The sequence below is a fragment of the Schistocerca serialis genome, chromosome 2 (assembly GCF_023864345.2).
Source record: "Schistocerca serialis cubense isolate TAMUIC-IGC-003099 chromosome 2, iqSchSeri2.2, whole genome shotgun sequence".
In the NCBI taxonomy this organism is placed as follows: domain Eukaryota; kingdom Metazoa; phylum Arthropoda; class Insecta; order Orthoptera; family Acrididae; genus Schistocerca; species Schistocerca serialis.
The window spans coordinates 473994586-474014836 of record NC_064639.1 but is presented as its reverse complement, the minus strand read 5'-3'; the positions used below and the strand labels follow the sequence as shown (position 1 = coordinate 474014836).

The following is a 20251-nucleotide window of genomic DNA, read 5'->3' as shown; positions in this document are numbered from 1 at the left end:
AGTTGTATTCCCAGTCAGCTTGAGTCCATGAGGCACCGTCCAACCAACCCCAAGTGAAATCAGACACTTCAGATGCAACCATTAAATGAAAACGATACAATTCTTTGGAAACAGAATCCAAACGTCGACGAGTAAAACGAATCCTTTCGCGAACAAGAGCCAAGCCAGCACGTTGCATACAGCAAATAATTGAGGACATAGGTTTCAAGTACTACTCTCAGATGAAAAGGAAAGATTGGCACAGGAGATGAATTCGTGGTGAACCGCATCAAATCATTCAGAAAAAAAAATTAAGGATGCTTGACTTCCATCGCACACATCGAGTAAGTTTACAGTCTTGTTGGTCCTACTATGTGCACCTGAACAGTTTGCAAGAATATGAAGCTTAGCGTCTATTTTACTAATGTAAGTGACGTTTCTCTGCCCGACTGAGATATTACACGTCTTACCTTCGACGCATATCGACTTATCACGTGGGTTTTTACAGCACAAAAAGCCCTATCCTTCTTCCTGGAACTTGGCATTTAATGTTCTCCGTTTAGGCACAGGAAAAACCGCCTGCTGCTTCTCAGTTTCTGTTTTCGTTGAGTGACGTCATTAATTTTATTACATTCTTGGACTACATGGCCACATTCTTCGAAAAGGGACGCAAAATTAACAGCAATTTTTATTACCCTTCGGTAATGTTTGCTTTTGATTAGCGCAGACATTAAAGGCAGCTGCCTTAGGAGCGTAAGTCAACTTCTGTGTCACAGTGGAAACGACAGAATATCTGTGACTTTCTTCGAGTAATGATCAGTACCAATTAACAGCTCAGCGGGCAGATATTCCTGGAAATCTGTCAGTGGATCAGCTGACTGCCCTTAGACAGATTTCGGCGACGTTTCTTCTTCACAGACTCCCGCAAGATAGTCAGAAGAATAGGGGAATATGATCGTCTGGCCGTTAGCTTCTTATCAATATAATCTGTTAGCATCAGAACACAACAGTCCCAAAAAGAGCATCATTTTTCCGATGTTTCCGTCTTCGCGTTTTTCTGCTGAGATGAAGCCACATGTTTCCACTGCTTGCGTCATTCCTTCGTCTCGGGCTCACAGTGATACACACAGCAACCGTCCATGGTGATTAGGCAGTCATCTCGTTTGGCCTGACACACTGCAACGTTTCAGCTGCTGCCTCAATTCGGAATGGGTGTGATCAGTCGCGGAACCCAACGAACGGTGGCCTTCGTCTCGTTCAAAATGTAGCTGCAGAAAACTAATTCGTAACTGATTTTAATTTTTTCCGCTATCGCTTCAGTTGTGATACGCCGGTCTTCGAGCATAAGGGTCTCCACATACGGGCTCTTCACAGAGAGATGGTTTGCCACTTCGTTCTTCGTCAGTAAGACTTGCTTGTCCACACTGGCAACACTTGCTTCACTCGACCACTATGTCATATGATACTACTCTAGGACAAAAAAAAGACACAACGAAGGAATCGGTAGATGAGATGTACTCGTACAGACAAATCAGTTAAAAAAATTGGATGATTTATTCAAGGGAAGGAGCTTCACAAACTGAGTAAGTCAGTAACGCCTTGGTCCACTTCTGGCCCGTATGCGAGCATTTATTCGATTGAAAGACTTGTTAGATGTCTTGATGGGCATTATCGTGTCAACGTCTGTCCAATTGGCGCATTAGATCATCAAAATCCCGAGCTGGTTAGAGGGCCCTGACCATAATACTCCAAACGTTCTCAATTGGGGAGAGATTTATGCTGCTCATCGGGGCTCAGTTCGAAGCAGGACTTGTCACTAAAGACATTTCTACATGAATCAATGAGATTCCAGGTCTAAGACATTTCTGGAGACGCCCTGGACAGCGGTGGGCAACCAACCTGTCTGTCTTCTGCCATAAGGCCCGACAACCAGGAGAGGTAGTCTGGGGTGCCATTTGTTTTCACAACAGGACCCCTTTGGTTGTCATTGCGGTACCCTTACAGCTCAGCTGTATGTCGACGACATTCTAAGCTCCGTTTTGTTGCCCTTCATGTAAAGCCATACTGGGCTTATATTTCAGCAAGGTAATGCCCATCCACACACATCGATAGTTTCTACTGCTTGTGTTCGTGTTTGCCAAACCCCAACTTGTCCAGCAAGGCCACCGTATCTCTCCCCAGTTGAGAAAGTTTGGTGCATTATGGCCAGGGCCCTCCAACCATCACTGGATTTTGGAAGATCTAAAGCGCCAATTGGAGAGAATTTGGCACAATATAGCTCGGGAGGGCATCCACAAGTCCGTCAATTAATTCCATGCCGAATAGCTGCTTTCAGAGGGGCCGGAGGTGGATCAACGCGTTACTGACTTGCTCAATTTACGAAGATCTTTCTCTCGAATAAATCATCCAATTTTTCTAAAATTGTAAATATTTGTTTGTCTGTACATGTACTCTTTATGGATTGTTTCAGCGTCGTTTCCCTTCATGCTCTCACTTTGTTACTGAGCTGCATCATTTTGTTTTGGCTCCTCTACCAGCTTTTTGCGGCACTTCGCACGGAGATTTCAATACGGTACCATGACTGCATATATGTACTTGCAAAGAAACAAACAATTGACAACGTAACTATATTTTTTCGGGTTCATACTTAATCTTTATGATTGCACTGGTACAACATCAGTTCCAGTAATAATTTTGTATCTTTCAGGGAGAGTTGGTTATTTTATTCCGTTACGTGAAACAGTTGTTAAAACATTTCAAGTATTCTCCTTCCGCACGCTGATGTGCCAAATCACGCCATCTCCTAAAAGAAGTCTCTACGTATTTCCAAGGCAAAAATAGAAATTGCATTTGCTGCAGCCAATGTTTTTGCACATAACCTTAGTAATAGCTTGCTTGGAATTTAAGTGAAACTTTACAAATTCTGTGAATCAAGCACAGGCACTGACGGACTGTTAGTTTCAGTGCTTGCACATCATTCAGTAGAAATCCCGGTCCCAGTAAGACGTCCGTTGCCTTGCTTCAGTTCTCAGTAGCTGATGCTAACTGACGTGTCTGCTGCCGAGTTCACCGTAAGCAAGAAGCCAATCTCATTATATGCGGTTCTACGCGAAGGTCATCTGCCATTAACGTGGCCTTTCCGGGTAACCAATGACTAGGTTGCTACGTCACTGAGACCCATCCCATCTTCTGGTATTGTCACAGGTTAGCGACGCGCAGTGTTTAAGGACACGGATCTGGTATTCGGCTGAGCTTTCACAGGCTACACTCAGGGCGAATTACTTGATTGATTCTTATCCAAAAGTCTTACTGTTCCACATCTAAGAGAATGCTAAAAAATACTTGATCCGATACTACGTTTAAGGTAACAACTTAGCAAGTTTTTAAATATCCTTTGTAAACTGAGATATATAACTCTGTAAAACAAGAACCGATCTCAGCTTCATTCTTATCATTTGAGATTAGTCTTCTTCAGATGATTAGATATGGGAACCAAACGAAATTAAATCAATTCAGTGGATTTATATCTGAAGCGAAGATCATGCAGGTTTGCAGAAACTATCAGAAACGTTTGAGAGGGCGTAGTGAAAGGAAACATTTTTTAGTTACACGATGAGGACGTTCAGCCCGACTAGCGCCCTTGAGTCTTTCCGGTTCTGAATCATCGCGACTGTCATGCGAATATGGAATCGACTGCATTCATAGTTGTCCCACGGGAGGAGTACTTGCGTTAATGGTACAGATGCCGCTCGATACAAAACATGATCGCCTCTCGTTCTCGTAGCCAGAAATTTGGACAGCAGGCTGTTGGCTTTGTCCTAACTTCGAGGTCTTTGTGACGTTATATTCCAACAAGATAACGCAAGACCGTGTGTTGCCCTTGATATCCTGACCCACGTCGATACTGAGGTTGTGCTACAGTTGCCCTGACCTGCACGTTCTCCATATCACTCACAAACTGGAAACAGCTAATCACAGACTTCCGAGAGACTGAGGTGCCATCACTAGCCAGGCACTACAGTTGGTGAACGATCTCGTGGTTGAAGCGGCATTGCTCAGGCCTTTAGCTTATTTCCATTTGATGCACACCTAGGTTAAAGCCGTCGCTGCTGCCAGAGGTAACAGTTCTGTGTGTCGAATTTCGCGCCCTCTCTACTCCAAATCACATACACATTTATCATTTATTCTCCCGACTACAAGGATAAAATTTCGTTATTTGCTATCCTTCATGGTGTTGCAATTTTAATGGCCAGTGGTGAATGACCTTTTCGTCTGCTTGCTTCAGATAATTGTAAACTATCTGCCAGCGTCTAAAATTATTGTTAGATTCGAAGTGCCACGTGAGTAATTTCGTCCGGCGACCGTGGATAAGAATTCTCAATTCAGTTTCGTTTCTTGTGAACTTTTACCGTAGTGCTTAGTTGGTGCAGCCAGCAGGTGCACAGTACGGCCACTCTCTGCCGTGCTGAGGTAGGGCCAGAGAAGGGCAGTACGGAGGCGAGGTCAGGCGCTCCCGGATGCCCGCCGCCGCTCGCTGAGGTCCATGCAGACGTGCGCCCCGGCCGCTGACCCCTGCCAGCGAACGTCGACCGCCACGAGCCGCACCCGTGTGGTGGTGGGGAGAGCCAACACCACTCAGAAGAGTTTGCGCTGCTAACGGCCTCGCGCTTTTCCATATCTTTGGACGCCATCTCAGACGCCGCAGCCCATAACTTTTCCTCGCGCTGAACCAGTCCTGGTTCACCCTGTTCTAATAGCTACAGCCTGTTCAAAAGACATGCTACAATACTTGAGGTATCGCGCTGTTCACAGATAAGCGTTTCTAAAATAAAGAAGTTTAGTACACATCAAAATGAAATAAAGATAGTTTCTCGGTATTATACTGGAATACCGAAATGTTATTGAATGATTTATATTCCACTGGTTCCGATCATACCGAGCATACAGGGTACAAAAGGAAGACGTAACATAGACATCAAGTAAGGCTACACCTGAGAAGTCAGAACCAAAATATACTAATACAAGAGATCCTCAAGGTAGCATATTTGGACCAATACTATTCCTCATATACAGGGTGTTACAAAAAGGTACGGCCAAAGTTTCAGGAAACATTCCTCACACACAAATAAAGAAAAGATGTTATGTGGACATGTGTCCGGAAACGCTTAATTTCCATGTTAGAGCTCATTTTAGTTTCGTCAGTATTTACTGTACTTCCTCGATTCACCGCCATGATTTCATACGGGATACTCTACCTGTGCTGCTAGAAAATGTGCCTTTACAAGTACTACACAACATGTGGTTCATGCACGATGGAGCTCTTGCACATTTCAGTCGAAGTGTTCGTACGCTTCTCAACAACAGATTCGGTGACCGATGGATTGGTAGAGGCGGACCAATTCCATGGCCTCCACGCTCTCCTGACCTCAACCCTCTTGACTTTCATTTATGGGGGCATTTGAAAGCTCTTGTCTACGCAACTCCGGTACCAAATGTAGAGACTCTTCTTGCTCGTATTGTGGACGGTTGTGATACAATACGCCATTCTCCAGGGCTGCATCAGCGCATCAGGGATTCCATGCGACGGAGGGTGGATGGATGTATCCTCGCTAACGGAGGACATTTTGAACATTTCCTGTAACAAAGTGTTTGAAGTCCCGCTGGTACGTTCTGTTGCTGTGTGTTTCCATTCCATGATTAATGTGATTTGAAGAGAAGTAATAAAATGAGCTCTAACATGGAAAGTAAGCGTATCCGGACACATGTTCACATAACATATTTTCTTTCTTTGTGTGTGAGGAATGTTTCCTGAAAGTTTGACCGTACCTTTTTGTAACACCCTGTATAATGGGCGAATAAAGAGTTTCGCTTCGAAGCCGTACTGTCCATAATCGGTATAGCGCCGTAAGCAATGGGATAATTATCGCTCTGGCGCACCAGGTTGAAGATACCCTTTTGGTAAAACACAGTGTCCTGTTCCGTGAAGATGTCTTTAATTGCCTGCTGCACGTTGTATTACAGGATTCATGGACGCTTCAAGGCCTCTTTTAAGAGACCGAAGTGGTGATAATCTCATGGGGAGAGATCGGGAGTTTAGGACAAGTGCCTGAATGTCTCCCACTCTAGTTGGCGTAACGTATGCGTTACGACATTTGCTATATGGGTGGGTGCTTTATCATGAAGCAGCCGCATCCATTGTCGCACCATTCCACAATGGTGGTTTTCGACAGATATTCTTCATTCCTCGATGGATGCCTACCGGTGTTTATCCTTCGGCAGCCAACAAGAGAATGACAGCACGTTGGTCCTGTTTGGACGCACCTTGCCACCAGTTCACGTTTCCGCATTTACAGCACGCAAGTCGGAAAGACACGAATGCCACACTAGCCCATTGCCTCCATGTCGATGCTTATATAACCGCATCGGAGTCGCCTTGCGTTACATACATGCTGTAGCACTACCTTTAAACGGAAACTTTTTGATCGCCCTTACACCATTATAGGTGTTCCCACTGGACAAAAAATTCGGTTTGCTAATGGTAGCAGTACTATAGTCATAGAGAAAACAAGAGGTTCTTGCAAAAAAACAATGACCTCCTCAAGAAAGTTTACCATTGTGTTATCCGGTACATAATGAAAACAAATTCCGAGAATTTCAGTCTGAAGAGGGAAAATTACACTGTTGCGTTTAATTTGTACGAGTGAATATTCGTTTAGTTAAGTGCTGCGAAAAAAGGTACTTGTAAACAGAATGCCATTAGCACGTTATTCCCTTAGAGTCTGTTGTCAGTAACGTACAGGTCTTTTAGCAGCATACTATTGATACGTAACTCAGTTCGTAGCTATGGATTCTTTTTTGAGTAACAAATGCTCGAAATATATACATAGTTTTCAAGCTATAGAAAAGAGCCTTAAGAATCTTATCATCATAATATCTGTTCAAAATGTTGGAAATTTTAATATGAGTACATGTACGTCTTAAACTGAAATACCATGATGCATCCAATATCCTTATAAAAGTGACCCACGGATTAATGAAACTAGTACCTAATTACTTTGAAATGCACTAATGATTAGAATTACTAAATTGTACGTGGTCTCTGACTTTGAAAATTCAGTATGCTGTAAAGGTACCACGTTCTGTCATCAGAGTCTGTCCCTATTTTAGAGCATGGGGAAGAGTTTCTAAGAAGGTACGTTTTGTACAGTGTGTCCGAAAAATCCCCGTACCCTGAGGGCAAAATAATATATTTTGTGCTGAATACTGGACTACTCAGATTTAGACCTTTGCATCCAGCGGATCTGTAATTGCACTGTCGTACCTTACACCGACAGCTATGCGTCTCTGTGTGCTCCTTGACATTTTGACGTGTATCTCAGCAGTAATGCTTTCAAAGACCTTTACGCAATTCTTCATTAGTCTTGTACCAACTTTGAGCCATATGGGAGCTAATTGCTCCCCATAATGAGCTGTCTTGCGCAGTAAGGTACGGGCTTCATGATGGCCACTTCAATGAGGGTGGAAATGTTCCTGGAGTACGCCCAATCTAACAGCCTCGAAACTGTTCATCAAGGAACTGACACACCTCAGTAGAAAAATGAGATGATCTCCGTCCCGCTGTAACCATACATTATCCATAATTCCCTTATCTTTGAGATGAGGTATTAAGCTTAACTATAGCTTCTCCCGGTGTGCTGAATGTTCAGATCACTAACGGGAATTCTGCCAGATTACTAATTAATTTCTTAATGTTTCACTTTGATATCGTCATACGGTCATTTATGCTTGTGTGGCGACGCTAGTTGTTTAGAGTGTGTGTTGTCTTTCTGTATATTATTTTGGTTCCTGGTTGGCTGGGTCCCGCTCACAGGCGATTTAAGTGGCCTTAAGCAGCTATCTTTCGTTGCATTTGCCTCCTTAATGTGATGGCGTGTTCGGTTGTCAAAATATCAGTGGTTGTCGGCTACGTTACCCGGCTGCATTTCAGTGTAAGCATTTTATTTTGAATCGCTCGAGTTAGATGTATTTCGTAGCAGCTTTTTAACAAACTTTGAGCTAGTAACTGAGGAAGAATAGCTGCTAATATTAACAATACACGAATATATGTACTGGTACCATGAAATCTTCCGTGTATTCTTTTATAAGGGTTTCCTAACCGGTAACGAGAAATGCGTTTATTCCTGACACACCTAATTCGCTAATGTTTCTTCTTATGATGTTAGTTCTTAAAACAGTCATACTGTGAGTATCCTGCATGCTGCCGTGGAAGGTGCTCGGTAACCGCGGCGGTGACGTGAGGGCTGTGGTTGTGTGCCAACAGGCCAGCTGCCGGCGACGGGCAACCCGCAGGCGCCAGTGTCGGACGTGTGCCTGGGCTGCATCTGCGAGGCAGTCTCCGGCTGCAACCGCACGCTCGGCTGCAACGGCGACGTCTGCGGCCTCTTCCGCATCACCTGGGCCTACTGGGCAGACGCCGGCAAGCCCGTCATCGCACAGGACGACCCTAACAGCGACGGAGGTACGCACGGTTCATGTCCTAAGTAACCGCACACGCGCGAGTCTAAACAGGTTACCAATACTCGTATTGTAAATGGCTTCCCGGGTTTCAGGGTTAAAAAAATTATCGCTTACGGCCATTGTGCGGGTTACTAAAACTGTGTATTTAATACTATTCCTCTTACTCATTCAATGATAGAAGAAAGATTAAGGAAAGGCAAACCTACGTTTCTAGCATTTGTAGACTTAGAGAAAGCTTTTGACAATGTTGACTGGAATACTCTCTTTCAAAATCTGAATGTGGCAAGGGTAAAATACAGGGAGCGAAAGGCTATTTACAAGTTGTATAGAAACCAGATGGCAGTTATAAGAGTCGAGGGACATGAAAGGGAAGCAGTGGTTGGGAAGGGAGTGAGGCAGTGTTGTAGCCTGTCCCCGATGTTATCCAATCTGTGTAGTGAGCAAGCAGTAAAGGAAACAAAATAAAAGTTCGGAGTAGGTATTAAAATTCATGGGGAAGAGATAAAAACTTTGGGATTCGCCGATGACATTGTAATTCTGTCAGAGACAGCAAATGACTTGGATGAGCAGTTGAACGGAATGGACAGTGTCTTGAAAGGAGGATATAAGATGAACATCAACAGAAGCAAAACGAGGATAATGGAATGTAGTCGAATTAAGTCGGGTGATGCTGAGGGTATTAGATTAGGAAATGAGACACTTAAAGTAGTGAAAGAGTTTTGCTATTTGGGGAGCAAAATAACTGATGATGGTCGAAGTAGAGAAGATATAAAATGTAGACTGGCAATGGCAAGGAAAGCGTTTCTGAAGAAGAGAAATTTGTTAACATCCAGTATTGATTTAAGTGTCAGGAAGTCGTTTCTGAAAGTATTTGTATGGAGTGTAGCCAAGTATGGAAGTGAAACATGGACGATAAATAGTTTAGACAAGAAGAGAATAGAAGCTTTCGAAATGTGGTGCTACAGAAGAATGCTGAAGATTAGATGGGTAGATCACATAACTAATGAGGAGATGTTGAATAGAATTGGGGAGAAGAGGAGTTTGTGGCACAACTTGACCAGAAGAGGGGATCGGTTGGTAGGACATGTTCTGAGGCATCAAGGGATCACCAATTTAGTACTGGAGGGCAGCGTGGAGGGTAAAAATCGTAGAGGGAGAACAAGAGATGAATACACTAAGCAGATTAAGAAGGATGTAGGCTGCAGTAGGTACGGGGAGATGAAGAGGCTTGCACAGGATAGAGTAGCATGGACAGCTGCATCAAACCAGTCTCAGGACAAAAGACCACAACAGCAACAGCATTCAATGAGTTTAATACATCTGTCGAAGTTACGTGAATGATAGACCTATAAGTCGCTGATCAATATAGTCAAGTAGGTATGAATTTGCCATATAACACGTTTGTCTGCATCACTGTCCGATAATATATCACGTTACTCATTTGTTATTAAAGCGTTCAAGTTTGACTTTGCCTTATTTAAAACGTAGTCTAAGACAACTGTCAAAGTACCTTTATTACTAAATAATGCTATGAAGTTACGTAGTAAGCCAATACTAAAAACATCTCCGAAGTAACAGCAGTTGCGCATAGACAGTAGAAGCCAGTCGTCAAGAGTCAGCGCCCGACATTAGTTGTTTGTTGTACGACTACGATTAACATCATAGTAATAACGTCTAATTCACCTCTGAAGTGAGTTAAACGGCTGTGTATGTATTCAGAAAAGTGTGATAATTAACACATTATTTTGAACTAAAGTTATTGACGTAAGTTTTCTGCGTACTACTTGTGCATGTACTTCCCGAAATCAAATAACTGACCTGAGAAAAACTAGAACTTATCATTGGTATCCCTCACTGAGGTGTTGTAGAAGCTGGAAATCCTATGTGAAAACTTCGACTCCACGAAAAACTACATTTATACGGCAACACAAGTATTCATGTTATGATGACAAAAGGTGTCGGGCATTCTGCAGAAGGGAAAGTATTATCGAGTCTGGGAGCCTAGGACTGAAACAACTCATCGCCAAACCCAACTAGATATCTTCTTATTTTTATTTTATTTATCAGCACGATATTATACATACACAACAATCGTTGAGAGTCGCGGTACCCACCTTCTATGCAGATATGTCATCATCACACAAAGTTCCGTAACATCCGTTAGAGTACAATCGGTGTTGATTGAACAGTGTCACAGGCATGGAGAATGTTTGCAAGGAGATCCTCTTCAGTTTCGACAAATGTTTAGTAGACCATCCCGAGTCCGGAACACGACCGAGCGCGGCAGCGGGGGGTTAGCACACTGGACTCGCATTCGCCAGGACAACGGTTCAAACCCGAGTCCGGCCATCCTGATTTAGGTTTTCCCTGATTTCCCTAAACCACTTAAGGCAAATGCCAGGATGAGTGCTTTGAAAGGGCACGGTCGCTTTCCTTCTCCGTTCTTCTGTTGTGCTCCGCCTCTAACGACCTTGATGTCGACTAGACGTGAAGCACTGATCTCCTCCTCTGGAAGATGAAATCAGATGTATACGGGCCATCACTGAAAGAAGGATTTGAATTACTTTGATACAATATTATACACTTTTCTTTATTAATAACGTTTATATATGAAGGGCTTTTTCGATAGTGGTAAAAGTCCATTTTTGTTCATTCTGAGATACAGAGTCCTAAAGTTAAATGAGCGCTGAAAAATCTACTGTTGAGATACTATAAATATTCAAGTATATATACTTGAATATTTCCTAAAGTTAAATGAGCGCTGAAACATCTACAGTTGAGATACCAGAAATATTCAAGGATGTATACTGTAGATTTTTCAGCTCTCATTTAACTTTAGGACTCTGTATCTCAGAATGAGCAAAAATGGACTTGTACCACTATTGAAATAAGCCCTTCATATTTTAACAGGTGTATCGTTAACGATATATTTCACACCCTGATGACACGGGAGAGTACGTGATATAGCCATCCTGACTCCTGCAATATTGAATATGTTGCTGTTCTTGTGGTAGTTCAAATGATTCAAACGGCTCTGAGCACTATGGGACTTAATATCTGAGGTCATCAGTCCCCTAGAACCCAGAACTATTTAAACCTATTTAGCCTATGGATGTTACACACATCCATGCCCGAGGCAGGATTCGAACCTGCGACCGTAGCAGTAGTGCGGTTCCGGACTGAAGCGCCTAGAACCGCTCGGCCACCACGGCCGGCTCTTGTGGTAGTTTATCAAAATAATGTTTTACTGCAACTCTGCACGCTAGTCTGTGAGGGACACGCCTCCTTATCTCTGAATAGTCTATAGCCTACAGCTGCACCGTCCATCCATTTTAATCTGCTTACTGTAGTGCCTCCGATTATGTGGAAACTTTCTCACCAGTCGAAGTCCGCTAGCGCTATCTGACCTTAATGTCTATTACTTTCTACTGTAAATACATCACTCATTGAACATCCACTGCTGAATAAGGGCATCCTTTTGATTTCTCCAAATACTCTAGCTGATCAAATGTATCCAGATGCCCAACGTAGTGCGGAATTGACTACTGTATGTCACGAAAGGCGGAACGATCTATATACGAGCAGCGTTTAAAAAGTCCGTGCGAAGTCCGAGAGGTGGCACCACCGGCGCGTATCGAGGTCATCTTTAGTTAGTAGCATCTTTGTAAAGAACGCACACCAAGTTTCAGCCATATTCGTCTATTTCTTTGTGTTTGGCATTCGTGTGAATCGAGGAGGTCGAGTGATTGTCAAAAAATGGACGAAAAAGAATTTCGCGTGGTGATTAAACATTACTTTATGAAAGGCAAAACGCTCCAGGAGACTAAAGAGAAGCTTGATAAAAATTACAGTGACTCTGCACCTTCGATTAGAACAGTTTATAAGTGGTTTCGAAATTTTGGGAGTGGCCATATGGGCACAAGTGATGCTGAATGTTCTGGACGCCCTGTGGAGGTTACGACTACAGAAATCATTGATAAAATCCATGATATGGTGATGGATGACAGAAGAGTTAAGGTGCGTAAGATTTCTAGTGCTGTGGGCATCACGAATAATCAGGTACATAATATTTTGCATAAACATTTGGACACGAGAAAGCTATCTGCAAGATGGGTTCCACGATTGCTCACGCTTGACGCGTGGTGCTATACAGCATGGGAATGGTTTTCGTGGTTATAGTATGGTCTCCTTAGTGTCTTTAAGGAAACCCTTAATGCAGAAGGATTTGACAGCGTTGTATACTGCGTACAGTAGAGGAACGGTTCGGACATAATGACTGATTGTATCAGCCTGGCAATTTACCCTGTCATAAACTAAAATCTGCTAATGGGTGGTTCGCGGATAATAACATTCCTGACAGCATCGAAGGAGGAACGACGGAAATAAAATAAAAGCTGAGGAGTGGGATTAAAATTCAAGTTGAAAGCCTATCAACGATAAGATTCGCTATTGAAATTGCTATCGTCAGTGAAAGTGAAGGAGAATTACAGAATCTGTTGAATGGATTGGTTTCAGAACACATCGAAGAAAGACGAAAGAAGTGAGAAGTAGTAGGAATGCGAAAAGCGAGAAACTTAACATCAGGATTGCTGATCACGAAGTAGATGAAGTTAAGCAATTCTGCTGCCTTGGCAGCAAAATAACCAATGATGGAAGAAGCAAGGAGGACATGAGAAACAGGCTAGCACTAACATGAACGGCATTCCTGGCAAAATGAATTCTACAAGTATCAAACGTAGGCCTTAATTTGAGGAAGAAATTTCTGAGAACGTACCATTGTATGACAGTCGTGGACTGTTGGAAAACTAGAACAGAAGAGAACCGATGCATCTGAGATGTGGTGCTACAGAAAAAAGTTGAAAAATAGGTGGACTCATAAGGAATGTGGAGGTGTTCCGCAGAATCAGCGAGGAAAGAAATATATGGAAAACTGCTAAAAAGAAAGGAAAGGATTATATGACTTGCTAAGATATCAGGGAATAACTACCGTCGTACTAGAGGGAGCTCTAGAGGGTAAACATTATAGTGGCAGACAGTGAAAGACCGTAACTGAACTCACTGGAACATCTTCGGGATGAGTCAGAACGTAGACTTAGAACCCAGCGTCCAACAGCACTACCTTGACCTGTTTCGGCTCTTCAAGAAAATGGGCTACCATTCCACCACAGACATTCAGCCACTTTACAGAAAGGGTCATAAATGCGAAGGGTGGACACATCCCATATTATTGCCCACTGTTAGGTCCACTGTTAGGTGTCCGGATGCTTTTGATTAGACCTTTTCCACCTATGCGTGTCCATGTTAGTCCCTGCATATTTTGTAATATCTAATGTCTTCCAGTACGTCTTTCTTTCAGTCTGCTCTTATAATTTTTTAAATCGTCTATAATTCATAAGGATACTTGTCGATGATGTTAAGGTTCATGTTTTATTCTTCCGCAAGGGGAGAATGTCATGCTCTATTCACAATCTGATCGTGAGAGTAAATAAGGCCAATTAAAGGAAAGAAGTGTGGATATTAACTCTGTGATTGACTAATAAATGACAGGTGAAGGTTGTTTGTCGTCTGGAGCTATTTGTCGCTGACAGTGAGTACAACTGTTAGTGACGGCCGTCTTTTTGCTGTTGCAGCGTACGTGCGATGCGTCACGGAGCCGTTCTGTGCAGCGCGCGTCGTCCAAGGCTACATGTCCAAGTTCGGTCAGGTAAGTGGAAAACGCATGCCCGCAGTTATTTCTGTAGTGTGAAAATCCTAAACGATTACATTAGGCACCGTCTGTCTGAGTTTGACCATCCCCTACCGTGTGTTTCGCTCTATTCTGCCAGTGCTATAAATTTTTATTTCTTGATACATATTTATTATGCTGTAGCCAATATCCTGTTTCGATAATTTTACAATTGTTTTACCGCGTTAGGAAATTACGACAGTGCAAAAATCTGGCTATCATCCTCTGCAACTTTTACGTACGTCAATCGAAATGGACCGCCAGCCAACACCTCTACTATTATCACATTGGTCCTAATCTACCAACTAACAGACTACAATTTTATAAACAACATTCTTGCGAAGTTATCTGCTGACGTGTAATACTGCAACTATGAAGTAAATTTTTCTCTCCCTCTATTTCCTTTAGGCGGTAGTGGGTAAGTTAACGTTTTTTTGGCTACTTACTTATCTTATTACCCATCCAAGACAATTTAGAGAATTTACAAAAAAGATGGAATAAAGTAATGCGATCTAAATCGAAGTCCGCTGCTCACCTATTTAAGTCCTAGTGACATGGATCCGAAGTCAGTACAAATTCCTTGAGGTAGGCGGCCTGTTTAACGTCTAGTGACTTGAGTCCGGAGCCAGTACGAGTTCCTTAGGGTGGACGGTAGACTTTTTTGTTTTGCTATTGCAGTTTCAGAATTATGACATAGTCAAACATAAATATTTGGTGCTGTGATATGGCACTAATAATTAATGCCTGAGTAGCGTAACGCTGAAATTACAGCTATAGGCGAAATATGAAGTCCTCTTAAACCATATCTCTTGATACATCCAGCCGACGTGGCACAGTATATTGACTTCATGATAACGTCAACCTGTAATACAGGGTTATTGAAACTTATCTAGAAAATTTCATGTAATTGTAAAAAGCTTGTATTCATGTAAATATTGTATGGTTATATTCATATAAACAGGAACTCAATAAGTGTTTTGTGCCATGTTCACAAATGTTCAGTGTGTGAACCGTTAGTCACACGACACTCAGGAAATCTATAGTCCAACTCAAAATGTTTCCCTCATCTGTTTAACTGATCTTTGGATGTTAATGTCCGTCCTCTGCTGTTGCCTTTACGAAAACATGCTCTTTAAACTTCTGTACCAACTCGTAAACGGATTGTCTGGTAGGTGGAACTTTCTTAAATGGGTTGCTGATTTTCCGACGCACTGCAATTGAAGACTCACTCTTGCAGAATTCCATCACGCAAAATTCATCCACCGTTGATCTGGCAGCCATGTTGCTGGAAATCATTGTAGTAAAAGAAACTTCTTGAGCTTATATATATATATATATATATATATATATATATATATATATATATATATATATATATATAATGGAAATATTTTTTTACAATCACCTGAAAGTGTCTAGATTATTTTGAATAACGTTGCAATTTTTTGTTGGGTATACCGTACTGAGAGAGAAGGAAGTATGAGTGTAGTTACTAACAGATTAGAGTCTACGAAACGACCTACACCAGGCAATATTCCTCAGCAAAATGCGTAAGTCTCACAATTACCTACAGGGAACATCACCCTTCGCCGTTGTCGCGGTTATCAATTCCTAACATGAAACGATCACACAATGGAAAACACTAAACAGGTTGTGTAAAATGTGTCTCACAAATGTGTCACAGATTATACGTTGAGTACCGAATAAACGTTTTGGAATTAACTATTAGTTTATTACTCAGTTCAAGCAGTAAAAAAACTAAATCTGCATTACTAACCATAATTCGTTAAAAACTCCACATTATGTTTTTATCTACATACAAAATCTTGTTCATGTGTGTGTGTGTGTGTTTTTTTTCTCCGTAGTCTGTTTTTTCTGACATGCCTGCGGCTGAAGATGTCATCCTCCATAGAGTAGCGTGCATCGCGAAAACTTTCCACCAGAATGTTAACAAGGTTAACACATTGACGCAAAGCGTTTTCTGATCTGATGCTAAGCACTGATAAATTGAACTTGTAAACAGAACTGGCCGCCAGAGTTAGCTCCAAAGAATCTCTGTTTCGCGTGCTTAATGTAACGTAACTACAGGGTGAGGCAAAAGTCTGGATACACCACTATAAAAGTCGAATGGTGTGAGGAATCATAATGGCATCTGGTATGGGGTGTCTGTAAGTGCGAACCTAACTTCTAGAAGCTATGACGACAGCGGTGGCCATCCGCCATTTGGATTTGAGTCACGTGTTACAAATTGGAATCTGTTCATGTGGTAAATCATTTTGAACTCACAATTAAGATATCTTTATTTATGTAGAAGTTATGACTTGTTAAAGTTTAAGACACTATCAGAGTCGGCATTACAGCATATGCTCCACATGACCTCCATTGCACTGGACACACAACCTGAGTCTTTGCCAGTCCTGCTGCACACGTCGCAGGATTTGTGGGTCAACAGAGACACACGCCTCCTCAATACGCCGGCCAAGGTGGCTTACATCGTTGATTTTTACCTCATACACAATTAATTTCAAATGACCCCACGGATAAAAGAGGTGCAAGATCAGGGTACCGCGGTGGTCATTCGATAGAACTGCTCCTTCTTACCCAGTGACCTCCAAACTGTTCCTCCAGAAATTCCCAGACTTCAGTAGCATAGTGGGGAGGAGCACCGCTTTCTTGGAAAAAGTTTGGGAAATCACCCTGCAGATTCAACAGTGCATGTTAAGATACCTCTCCCCTTTCAAGGTTCCATCAATACGCAATGGACCCACGATTTTTGTGTCCCAAATCCCACACCAAACCACCGCTTTTTCATCACCAGCACCTTTACAGGGACACACCCACGAGCGGTTTGAATGTGATAAGTAACGATGATTCTGTTTACTTATATCTCCTTTCACATAAAAATTAGCTTCGTCACTGAACAGTACCTGTCGTACGAAGTTTGGATTCCTGTTACACCGATCCTGACCGCATTCTGCAAACTGCACCCGCCTATCAGAGTCATCCTCCGAGAGATTCTGTTGCAACTGTAACTTGTACGGCTGCCATTCGTGCGTGTGCAACGCTGACTGACACCGCATGTTGTTGATGTGGACGTTTCACAGACGACGCCACAAATTGCTGTTGCAGTCTATTGTAGGTGGCTGTTCTTGGACGTCCATCGTGTAACTTGTCCACCACAGAAGCTCTTGCACGAAATTTGTCCAACAGCTTGGATACTGTCATATGTTAAATATCATTTCTTTCAGGATGCCGGGCTTTGAAGTCAGCAGCAGTCACTGTGGCACTTCGTCCACCACTCATTAACACAATTTCAATGCGCTCCTGTTGCGTTAGTGCCACTGCGGGTCACCTGTAACAGTAAACAGAATTAAACTCCTCCTTATAATTGCAAACTTTAACAGATCATAACTTCTATATAATCTTAAAACAGATTTCACTTACAAATCCCTGAGCCCGCCCGGTTAGCCGAGCGGTCTAACGCGCTGCTTTCAGGGCTGGAAGGCGTGCCGGTCCCCGGCACGAATCCGCCCGGCGGATTAGTGTCGAGGTCCGGTGTGCCGGCAGTCTGTGGATGGTTTTTAAGACGGTTTTCCTTCTGCCTCGGCGAATGCGAGCTGGTTTCCCTTATTCCGCCTCAGTTACACCATGTCGGCGATTGCTGCGCAAACACTTCCTCCATGTGCGCATACACTATTATTTCTCTACCACGCAAACATTGGCGTTACACTCGTCTGGTGTGAGACGCTCTCGAGGGGGGTGGGGGGTCGGTGGTGGGGGGAGAGGCTGTCCACTGGGGGGCCAATAACCCTGGGTTCGGTGTGGGGTGGCGGTGGGGTGAGTGGACTGCTGTAGTCTGTTGTGAGGTTGTGTACCACTGTGGTCTACGGCGGGGACGGAGCCTCTACGTCGTTTCTAGGTCCCCCGTTCCATACAGTACACTACAATACATATTCCTGAGAAAGAGGCAGTTCAAAATAATGTACCACATGACGCCCTTCCCATTTGAAACAGGTAACCCAAATCGGCGGATTTCAAGGTGGCCGCCGCTGTCGCCATAGCACCTACGAGTTGCGCCCCCAAGTTACAGACACCCCGTACCAGACGCCATTATAATTCCTCAGACCGTTCGACTTTTATTGGGGTGTATCCAGGCTTTAGCCTCATCCTGTATAGCCATTCCAAAGACAAGGTTTTACATGTTAACGAACAGACTCTCTCATCGCAAAAATAAAGTCGTGAATAACTAAGAGTTCCGGTATCTCTTTAGTTTTCTTCATCTTGATCTCAGAAAGTAGTTACCAAAAAGAATATACAGAAATTGTGTCTCTGACCATGCTGCGCGTTAAGCTGATGTCGATTGTTGCAACCAGGAAAATTTGCTGGAAATGTGATTTTCTTCAAATTTTGTGTCATTTAAACCACAAACATTCGCAAAACATCTGGGATGTTGATTCGCACAGTAATACAAAAATCCATTTATGCTGCCATCGTTTGTTATTTCTGTCTAGTTTTTTTTTTTATAATTTGTGCTTATTGTTATGAAAAATCCTGAAAATACGTGCGGCAGCACTATAACGCTCTGTAAATCTGCCGCCGATATTTTATAAATCGATCAGATACCGCAGCTAGGTTCTCGACTAGTGAGAGTGTAAAGAGGCAACTACTTTGCTGAATAGTTAAAATTCACAACTTCTTCATTTATCAGAATACTGAAGCAACTACGGGTTTAGTAAATGCAACTACATACTTTCTTTATCAGATACCCTCGAGAATAGGAATACAGCGATATAGCACCTATCAGTTGTCGTAGTGAGCGATGCTTACAACATAACCATTCTACGCGTAATGATCAAGGTTGCCAGTAAAGAGAAGTTCCACTTCTATCGACAAGTGAACATAGTCCTCGTATAACTGGGCTAGGCTCACCTTGGTAGAAAGAATTATACAGCCTATATGCATCCGAATGTTCATTTAAGGTATCATGTAAAAATATGAAGAAAATCGGTCAAGAACTTTTCGAGATTTTTGCTAACAATTTTCTCCCTTTACATATTACATATATATTTCTGTATTTTAGGTGACAAGTACGTACATAAAAACATGCACGTATTAGAATCCAACGTGTAGAAATTTCAAAGTACTCGGTGAAGAACGTTTTTTTGAGATTAAAGATTTTGAACTAACGAACATTTATATTTTTGTTTATATAGATGAACAAAGTCCAAATTAGAGCATCTCAAGAAGTGAAGTATGGAGGGGATGTTAACTGATACCTGAAGCCACTGTACTGTGTTACTATCTTCTCTATATTTTAGATCTGAAAATGCCATAATTAAGCCGAAACCGTTCATTATAATGAAAACTATTTTATCTTTTGTTAAAACTACATACTTACTTTCATTTTATGACTCTTTTTAAAAACCAGGCCCGCCTCATAGGTACTCTGTTTTTATCATAAACAGTTTTGAAGTTCGACTTACACCAACTGGTTAACATTTGCACACGAACTCTTTGGTTTGTGTCAGGTGTACACTAAATGACAAGTTTGCGAGCAGACACGCAGATAAGTTTTGTATCGTTCTGATCTCAAAAAAATGAATTTTTAATACGCGACAGACATGGCAGTGAATTACAGTTAAATGATTCGATCATAGTATCCGATAGATCCCTATTGCAATCATCGTTATGTTTGTGTATTTAAACATCTATTGGTTTTAATATTCTCCTCGTCGACAACTAAGTGTGACTAATTGGAGCACACTGATATGAGGGAAAGAGATCCATTACCACAGCTGCGTTGAGAAGACTTTTATTTTTTGTTTGATTTTTTTGAGTAATCAGTCGTCTGGCTGGTCTGATGCGACCCACCACGAATTCCTCTCCTGTGTCAACCTCTTCATCCAAAGTATCACTTGCAGCCTACGTTTTCAATTATTTGCTGGATGTATTCCAATCTTTGTCTTCCTCTACAGTTTTTAATGGTTCAAATGCCTCTGAGCACTATGGGACTCAACTTCTGAGGTCATT

The 20251-nt window shown here is 42.4% G+C and overlaps 1 protein-coding gene across 1 annotated transcript in view; it reads left to right on the top strand.

Annotated features, from left to right (window-relative positions):
• LOC126457391 (lysozyme-like) overlaps positions 1 to 20251 on the top strand; it is a 33439-nt gene that overhangs the window by 10540 nt on the left and 2648 nt on the right. Inside the window, exons 2-3 of the mRNA XM_050093651.1 lie at positions 8300 to 8497; positions 14127 to 14200. Coding sequence (XP_049949608.1) covers positions 8300 to 8497; positions 14127 to 14200 — 272 coding nt within the window. The remainder of the gene's footprint in view (positions 1 to 8299; positions 8498 to 14126; positions 14201 to 20251) is intronic.